Genomic DNA, 10,000 nt, shown 5'->3' on the forward strand with positions numbered 1-10,000 from the left:
CTGTGATACAGATAGCTACAAATACAATCAATCAATGAAGTACAAAAACAATGCAATTAATACAAGTTATACAACACACATAAATACAATAATGATTGAATCAATAATAATGACAAAACCGAGCCAGTTTTTGCTACCTGTACTGATCTAATTTCTAGCTGGCTCGCAAACCTACTCCTACCTACTGCCTCTTCCCGTGACGAGAAGAGGAGGGGGGAGGGGCGAGAGAGCCAGCCGGGTTCTTGAAATTGAACACTTAGCTAATATACTCGTGGTATAAAGAAAAGTGCAATACAAAATCAAGTTAGTGATTAGTGAATGTATAACTGTAATAGTTTACAATAATATGTTTAAACGCAAAAGAGATCGTTACGTTGATCACGATTCACAGAGCACAATATGAAGATGTTTGCCGTATGAACGCCGCGGACTCTCAACAACAACAAAGCACGAACTGACAGATGATGACATCGTCTCAATCCGAATTCCGGTGTTTGAGTTCAACCATGGCTGAGACAATTAATAAATCAAAGAATTTATTCCAGTTTCAGAAGTATCAACATTTATTTGGAAGCCTGGAGGTTAAAAACAGTCGAATTTAAAGCTGCAGCAAGCTGTGAATATTAAGCTAAATCATGAATCGGTAACAGGCCAGATTTTAAATAATCAAAGATAAACGTTATTTCTCTTCATTTTTTTTAGGCTGCTAACAGCCAAAATCTCGAATTTTAAGCGATGGTACAGTCCTTATTTAACGCAACAAGTTCCATTTATTATTTTTTATCCTGTATTACCTAATTTCCTGTATGACGTAATCAGATGATTCACCGCCTGGTACGAAAGAATCTCACACAGAGCTGCGTCATAAACATTAATATTCTGCCGCATTGCCCGGAAGGCTTGGCATTATTATTGTAAACGAACTTACTGTATATCGCCCCTTCTGCTCCGATGTACGTCCCTCCACCAGGTAGCATTCACATAGTGTTTTCCGCTCTGCAAAGAAACAATCAGAAACGTCTTGGTACCTTTTAGGCATGCCTTTTAGGTACCTAAAGAATATCCGTTTAAATATAGGTATTTGATTCAGAAATGGAATTATGTTCCCATTACTCTGGTTGAGTTTAGTTTTAGTTTAGTGGCCAAATGTTTACTAGCGCTTCAGCTATTTAGCTATCTCGCACCGAAAGTCAAGATGAACATCACCATAGAGGTGGAAGGTCTCAATTATTCATCACCCACAAGGGGCGGAAGGTCTCAGATGTCCAGCCCGCTGAAGCTGGCTCGAAAGAAGCAGCGTTAGCATCTCAAAGAGACGAAGTGACAGGGAGGGACAGGTGAAAAGCAACAGAAACGAAGACAAGAACAAGAGGTCGAACAAGAGGTCGCTTACACGGGACGTCGGCCACCCGCACGAGAGAGACAGAGAAGGGAAATGTAAGGAATCCTACCTACATAATAACTTAACCCCACAACTGAGACCAACGGTCAGACACCGCGAGCTCAGCGGTGGGGCGCTCAGGAACAATCCCCCTAGGAACGCGAAATCCCATAGGACTTCTGACGCGCACAGACACCCGTCAGAAATCCCCCCTGAGGGGTTACTCTGGTTGAAAATGCAGCATTAGCTTATTTTAAGTGACCACGTTTCTATAGATGGGTATTAAAGCACAAAAGTAGATAATACAGATGATGAAAAAAGATGCCTCTAAATTTTATCTGAATGATAATTTTGCTAAAATAAATAAAATGCCAGTCCTGGAGATGCCGTCACATATAGATGACTTGAACATCGCACACGCATCACACTATGTGGGGATTGTTATGGCAAAACCATATTCGAATGAAACTGGTGTCGGGCTATTGAAACTGGTAATGAAACGTTCCTTGACTTGCATAGGAAGATGGCATCTGCCAGCTGATATTTTCATCAGTGAATTTATTGCAGGAGTCCACGAAAAGTGAATTGTCGCTCTTAAAAGGTAACTAAGCACGGGAAAAGGCTCATTTAATATAAAGTTACTTCAATCTTTGTTTTCCTGTTCACTCCAATGTACAATATAATGCAATTTTAATAGTATAGTATCTTCAGTATTTAGGAATAAGTCTGGATAGGCATGTCGCCGTGTGGACAAATATACGTTGGAATTGGAATTGGAATTGGGGTGCGTGGTGACCTACGGTCACGACCTTTAAATCGGTCATACACGCTGCCTAAAAAACTTTTACTAGCATCAAAAAATTAAAAGTTCACACTCTTATGTTAACAAAAAAGTTCAAATATACCATATTCACAGCTGTCCTAAGAAAAAATATAAAAATTTGACAATCGCAAAAAATTAAAACCACGTACTAAAACCTGTCTCTTATACACATCTAGATGTGTATAAGAGACAGNCACCCTATTTTCTTAACAGCAGCGGCCGATGATCGGGCTTGGGTTGTTCTGCAGTCGATTCTAAGGGTTGTGAGGAGAGGGCAGTGCCACACAAGCCTATCAAGACCATCGGCCGAAAGTTCGTGCAGGTAATCAGCCTTTATGAATAAATTGTCAATTGATAGCGTTCCAGATACTGACATGGCCTCAATTATTACATCTTCACAAAAATTCTCGTAACCTTCATCGAAGAAGTTAAATTTCCATTCACTGTAAATCAAATTTAAATTTTTATATAATGCCAGGAGCGCTATGTGAAAATCTGAAATAATTCGAACTGGACCATAGCTGAGCTCAATTTGTTTCAAATTTGCGAATTGGATTTCGACTCTTTGTTTTGGTTTGATCTTCAAACACTTCACTAGATTCTCATAAGATTGATCACCAAAGAATGCTCGAGCAAAGCCTTGACGTGATAGAACCAGCCAAGGATAGCAGTGTAAGAGCCGCAGCCTCTCGAGCCTCGGACAGAACTTGCTGGCAGCCACGAGAAGATCGTCGGTTATATTCAAGTGGGACAGGTTGAGCTCTCTTATGTTCGGCGCCGCCTTCAAAACGCTCTCAACAATGCCGGGGTACATCGCTCCATAGCACGACAACACTTTAGTCGGTAGTGGCTCTGTCTCTTATACACATCTAGATGTGTATAAGAGACAGAGCTAACACGGGCCAGGTCTTTCCACCCTTGCCAGCTATTATCAGCGGGCCTATAACACTCGCCACGCTCCCAAACGCTAGCTAGGTAAAACGAATATTATAACGTTAGCAAACCACTGTCACTCTAACAGAACACTGATTGAACACTTGTCTCATATCTTAGGGCCGTAGCCCACTTCTAGAATGTGGAGGACTCAGTAAAACGTGGTAAAGGGAACAGTGAAAATAACGTATGGAAATGGTTTGTCGACTATATGTGTCTAGCAAGTCAGAGAATGCAATTTGTTCTAATTCCTCATGTCTAGCAAATAAAGATATGAATATTTTTCTTCCAGATCACAATCTCGCTGATGAGATGGCCACTCAATGCATTTTCCCAGCCCAAGTGAGCAGGTGTGCTAAATTAGCTGATGACGTCAGCGCTACAACGGTCAACACGCAATCATAATTTGCTGACCAGCAGTCACCTGGTGACAATTTCTAGTCGTAAGAAATGTAATATACTACGTCCAGTCTTCGTAAGTGATGGTCGCTGTATGACATCATGGCTAAAATGTCTATCTTTAGTCATAGGCTTTTTAATCCGCCAAATCGGATGCTACAACATGAGTGATGTTGTAGCTTTGTTATAGGTATAATGAGACGGCGCTATCGTACGAGTGTTTATCTAACGAAGATCTGTATCAGTCTCTCGACTTTGTTATCGCAGCTTTACCTCATCACCATATAAATACCCGGCCGTGAATCACCAGCCTAGTGTGAGCTCGTCCTCTGAACGCAAAATGTGGACGGTGTAATGTAATAACTTCAATAACAACAAATGTTTCAATGTGTGCCCACTAAACATGCTGCTCAAGACGGTGTGCGTTTTTTCCACAGAATTGATCGAATTATATACTCGGTGCAAGTGATTGACTTATGATAATTGGTTTGTGTGAGAAAATAATCTATAAATTAATATTACTAGCTCTGAACTCAGAAATAACTAGCAACAGTGACTTGAATGCATGAACAATAAATAATATTCAATTCCAGTTAACGTTATACTCTGTATTTAATACTTTTTTTTTGCAAAAGTTACTTTGACATGAGTTCGTGTGTGCTGAGTTATTTTTGTTCGAATTACAATCACAGGAACGTGGTCTGACTGATATGCTATCAAGCAATAATTACACAGTGCAAATTTTTAATACAGTAAAACTTGCATTGTTTTTGCTTCTTAGAAGTTTGAAGCTGTCGTGCATTTTGGAAAAAAAACATGGTTGCGTATCTCCTGAATGCCCGATTCCTAGAGTAATCTGATCGAGGTGCTTAAAAATAAGACGATCATATTTTTATAGTTGGGTTGAAGACGTGTAGTGGTAAAGGCATAGGACAAAACTAGCCACACTAATTGTAATAATCACTCAAAATCTAATATAATATCTATCACAACAAAATACAAAACATCAATTCCATTCCTACAAAATTCCTAATAGAGAGATGAACCCGATTTAATTCGGCAACGCGTCTCATGAGGCCCATTAACTTTCATGACGGCTGACGTGAGTTTTTATTTAAAGTCGTCATAACTTTTATGGTCAGGAAGCTATTGAGCTTCAATGATAAAATTTTGTCTTTATCAGACAATCGTATAATCTAGTACTAAAGTACTTAAATCCAACGCTTTGATATGACGTATTGTACGACATAGGGCGAGAATCATCCTTGAATTACTTGACATGAGTGCGATGGCGAGTGTCGTGAATGTGCATACGAATATAGAAATGTGAATAATTAAAGAAATTAGTAGGCTTATTGTTTGTTCACTCAGAATTTCGATCAGAAAATGCTATCACTTTTACAAGAGAAATGTCAAGGAAATGCACCTGTTTATGATGGAACTATTCCATCTCTCTGTGTGCATGTTATAAGCTACAGACGCACGAACACCAGGCAGGAACCAGCTTGTGGGCCTTCGGTGTCATCTGCTAATTAAATCGTCATCTTACTCTTCTTAATGCAATTTATCCCTGTTAGTGATCATAAGAGCATTTGATGACCTATCTAATCGATCCCTCTTTTCTACTCCCATGTGAACCAGTAGACTTCTCGAGGTGCAAGTATTTATCACATAAAATCCATTATTCTATTTAGCAAGCAAGCATTTCATAACACGAATAATATCTGAGGAATGGAGCCTTACGTGTGCCGTCTGGATGAAAACATTCAAGCCATCGCACGCAGGGAGCTGGGGGAAGACGCCCGCACGAGGGAAGAAGCCCTTGCCCAGTTCAGAGACTGGCTCAAGACAAAGCCGCACATTGTAGCCAGAACAGGTTAGTAAGAGATGGGGTATAAATGAGCAGAGAAATGTTCAAGGCAAATCCGAATATTATGGCCAGAACAAAGAACTTGAAACAGTTTTGCAATAATTAAAAAATATTTATAAGCGATTTGTTGAAATACCAATTTAACATACCAATTTTGGTCTACAGAAGGTAAATTTTTTGGTCATTTAAATCTGACGAATGATATTCAGTAAACTGGCATCAATACACTAAATCATGCCTGTATCGAATTAATTTTCTGGGCCGAAATTTCGTTAACAGACCACCAGACGCTTCTGCGTTACTTACGGGGTTGTAAATTCAACGTCGACAAAGCACAGATGAAGTTGGAAATGTACTATGCCTGCAAAACGGTGATGCCCAAGCTACTCATCAACAGAAATCCTTTCCTGCCAGAGATTCAAGCTGTCTTGCGACTTGGGTAAGTAGTAACCACAGGCAACCTTACCAATTTTGACAAGAATTTACACAACTAGTTGCGGGTTTCGAACCCCCCGAACTCTTGCTCCAGTCTTGATGATCTTAACCACTCGGCCACCTCGATTGAACTATGTTGTAGATGAATGCAGAAGTATATTTCAAGTCTGGCAGAAATGCTAAATGCCAGGAAAGCAATAACGTAATGCAATGTTTTTCGCTACATTTGCTTTCTAAACACATCGCTACATTTGCTTTCTCACACATCAAGGCGAATTAAATCCAAAGATTTATATTATATTTAATGCTACTCGGTTCTGCCGCTCATGAGCAGACGTTCTGCTGCCCAGCTGCACCGATGATTAGATATCCGATGCCCTAATTCACCGATGATTCGATTCATTATATGATTGTATTTATTCCATATTATTTAATAATAATCGAATAAATTCAATACTTATAATTAAATTCAATTGAATAGTAAATTAAATTTAACAATTAATTTAATATTACATAATTTGGTCATTATTCATTTAAGTGTATAGCATCTACATCTCTATCTAAAAAAATATGGAATAATATATAGAACAGCAAGATACTAGTTATTTGAAGAAACAATACCATAAATAAATGAAGGGTAATTATTGGCCCGAATTATCTATCGGTGAGACCTTGTGTCTGCCTTGGAGAGACCACCATTCGAGGAGAGTAAAGAATTACTCTACGGGTAACACATGCCCGTGATATGTGAATAAGTGAATTGTGAGACATGCCACAAGCGAACTCGTTACAAATATTTACTGAGCTCAGAAATCAGGAGTAAAGCAATTAACCAATTATCTATTACAGACTCATGGTTCCATTACCGGGATATGACGCAGAAGGTCGCAAGGTGATCTTGGCGCGGTTAGGGGCATGGGATCCCAAAAAGCATAAGCCCAAGGACCTTCTAAAGGCAGCATCGATGCTCCTGGATGTCCTCTTCATGGACGAGGAGCAGATAAGCGTGACGGGCTTCGTCCAGCTGCACGATTTATCAGGCTTTTCCCTCAAACACGCGTCGGTGCTCGACGTCTCGCTCGTCAAGAGGGTTATGACCGTCTGGAGAGTGAGTGTCGCAACCATTCGCCATGTTTAATTATACATTTATCTTCATTTATTGAATAGGCCTTAGGCATCAGGGTAAAAGATAAACACGCCTACCCTATTGAGACATTGAATAGGAATTAATAAATCACATGTCTCGAATGTAGCTGCTTACCTTCAAGTGAAATGTTTGAAATAATTTAAGTTCATACGGCAGTAAGAATTGGCTGTTACATATATACGCGGCTGGTGAAATCCAACGGCTGGTGCTGCCGCCATGCAAACTCATATGCTTCATTTAATTCATGCATCAATTCCTACTATTTTCACAGCAATAATATAAGACCTATTGTCGGAAAAACACTCAAATTAATCATAAATGCAATTGCGACCACTAAACATTTATTCTGAGTATGTTCCAATGTGACCAACATTCGTAATGCCTGCAGGAGGCGTACCCTATTCGACCGAAGGCCGTGCACTATATCAACACCCCCGCTGCCTTCAAACCGATCTTCGAAGTCGGCAAAAAGTTTATGAAAGAGAAGATGAAGAAAAGAGTAAGCCGTGCATAATTTTATCACACAGAAAAATTTATTTTGCAATATTTGCTGATATAGAAATATAATCAAAAGTTATACCGCTTTTTAACGTCATTGCTCTATACGTAGTTACTTCAATTAAATTCATGTCGTACTATATAAACGCTATTTTAAAGCTTCATAGTTTGCTTCAATGCAACCTAACTAATTAAATAGATACCAATATATTCATGAATCGTGACATGCTTGAGGTTTATAGCTTCGTCAAAAGTTTAACACATGTAAAACTTACGCTTATTTTCAGGTCTTTGTACATGATACCAACATGAATGCTCTCAACAAACACATACCAGCATCGTTCTTACCAAAGGAGTACGGTGGATCCAAATATTCACTAGCGGAAGTTACTGGTGAGAAAAGATTTTTATTTGCTAGAACGCACTTCACATTTCTAATCCTTGTGTCTAATGTTGTAACTTAGTGTTTCTGACTAAAATTGAAAAACAAAGTAATAGTAGGAAATCTAAGAAAGAACTTGAGTAAGACATTTTTATATACATGATAATATACTTTTAAGATAAAACTTATTTAATGTTAACTTCTGTAATGAATTACGATGTTTGCGCTCGCAAACATCGTGAACATTACATCATTTTCCTCGTATCTGGATGCTTCCATTATATGTAATTTTTTTAGTTCAATGTGATGCTGGCATGCATATTTCTTAGCCAATGGCGTGGCATAGAAATGTTTATGATTGTAGATTGTCTTTTGCAGAACATTGGGCTAGACGAATTGAGATCTACAGGAAATGGTTCGACGAAGACGAGAAGTATAAAATGACCGACCGTAAGCACGCACTGGCATTGAAAAAAGTCAAAGACGTCGTATCAGCCAGTCAGTCTATAAAAAAACTTGAAATTGACTGACACGCACTACTGAATGTGACACACACTTCTAGGATCACGAATATCCAATGCGGAAATTATGTGGAAGTTTTCTTAGAAAAAATACGCTTCGGCAAATTAGTATAAATAATATGATTTTAGCTATATTAGCAAAAGAACCGTCACACTTTATGTTTTTACACGAGAATAGCCTACTTTTTTGTCTTCTCACAAGTGAACTTTGGAAAAAAATCTATGACGACGCTCATTAAAGCGTTATGGGACTATAAACATGTGTTTTATTTTTCATTCAACGAATTTCTAATTACCATTTCAAAGGGTGTTGAGCCAGTTTGAATTATATATTCCAGTAAATTATACCACAGTATTAATGTCAATTCACCATAATGCGAATCAAATCCAAGTAACGATTGTAGCAATCGTTACTTAAAAATTAATGAAAAGACTATCTCCAACCTCTGTTGCAACTAAAGTTTGTTCTCACATAAATTGGTGTGTGCTATATAGTTTAGTGATCTCATGTTCTACTTAAATGGAAGTTTCATTCAATTTCATCATAATGCAGAGTAAACTTACACGTTCATGCCCGACAACCGTTGAAACTTGCTATTTCATATCATTCAAAATCCATTTTTAGCGTGCAAACTAATGCAAAAGGAGTAATAGTAACAATAGTTTTTGTGTTTTGTAGTTTAGTACTTCACTGCGGACCTACAACTGTTCTGTATGAACTGCCATCAATTGCAAGCGACTCGAAAAATGAGGTTGGACTGAGCTGGTGCGAGTTTTTGGCTTTGTGTTTTGTCACGTACAGACGTCTCCTCTCGTTCTAGCGCTAGCGCAAAGGCCCCTTTCACACAGGGCAGTAAATACTGCCAGCGTCCGACAGTATTTACTGCCGAACCTTAGCGGACATACGAAATGTGCACTGCTGTTCACACACGACTGCATTTACTGCGGCGTAGAACTTGACGCCTGACGCCAGCGTGTGTCGCGCTAAAACTGCGGCGGTAGATTTGCCGCGACAGTTTAGCTTGCAATGATTTTCAATGTAATCTTTCACACTGGATGGTTTTTGACGCCACATCCTAGCAGACAGTGGTGCGGTATTTTAGGTGCATAATAAACAGCACTGCATGACATAGATTATAGCATAATATTATTACATAAATATCGGTACATAAATAATGTTACGATTAACGACCAGAGAATAAATTGATTTAAATTATCAAAGAGTCGGACAATTCTTCAGATGACGTTGGTAGATCAAAAGGCATATATCAAGAAGTAGTTTTAGTTTATTTACGACGTTTCGAATGTAACAAACATTCATTTTCAAGTTACAAAGAGCATTAAATATTGAAATTCTGGTGGAAATAAGTACATAATATATGTAAATAGGATACTATAGTAAAATTTTGAATAAAAAATCACTCTGAAAATCATTTCAAAGTTCAGCCAAATCCGGTAGTTAAGAAAGAGGTAGCAGGCGTCCAATTCGTAGAGACGATGAGGCTAGCCATCTTCGGTCGATTGATGTCAGGCCACTGCTTGATGACAATGCTGGTGGGTTCCTTCAGCACAAAGCGAGTGACGGTCTGGTTGTGAGATTGTCGCGTGTGG

The 10,000-nt window shown here is 38.8% G+C and overlaps 1 protein-coding gene across 1 annotated transcript; it reads left to right on the plus strand.

Moving 5' to 3' along the window:
• The first annotated feature begins 5,093 nt into the window (after positions 1-5,093).
• LOC108675730 (retinol-binding protein pinta) lies at positions 5,094-8,633 on the plus strand. The gene is made up of 6 exons (XM_018163756.2): positions 5,094-5,412; positions 5,686-5,845; positions 6,691-6,949; positions 7,377-7,487; positions 7,774-7,879; positions 8,247-8,633. Exons 1-6 carry the CDS (start codon positions 5,268-5,270, stop codon positions 8,396-8,398), a joined length of 933 nt encoding a protein of 310 aa, XP_018019245.1. The 5' UTR covers positions 5,094-5,267; the 3' UTR covers positions 8,399-8,633.
• Positions 8,634-10,000: the final 1,367 nt, after the last annotated feature.

This window comes from Hyalella azteca, unplaced genomic scaffold (assembly GCF_000764305.2).
Source record: "Hyalella azteca isolate HAZT.00-mixed unplaced genomic scaffold, Hazt_2.0.2 contig8077, whole genome shotgun sequence".
NCBI classification, from domain to species: Eukaryota; Metazoa; Arthropoda; class Malacostraca; order Amphipoda; family Hyalellidae; genus Hyalella; species Hyalella azteca.

Coding starts and splice junctions, on each gene's coding strand:
- LOC108675730 (XM_018163756.2), top strand. CDS start 5,268: ATGGAGCCTTACGTGTGCCGTCTGGATGAAAACATTCAAGCCATCGCA. Junction 5,846..6,690: donor CAAGCTGTCTTGCGACTTGG/GTAAGTAGTAAC, acceptor TATCTATTACAG/ACTCATGGTTCCATTACCGG. Junction 7,880..8,246: donor TTCACTAGCGGAAGTTACTG/GTGAGAAAAGAT, acceptor TGTCTTTTGCAG/AACATTGGGCTAGACGAATT.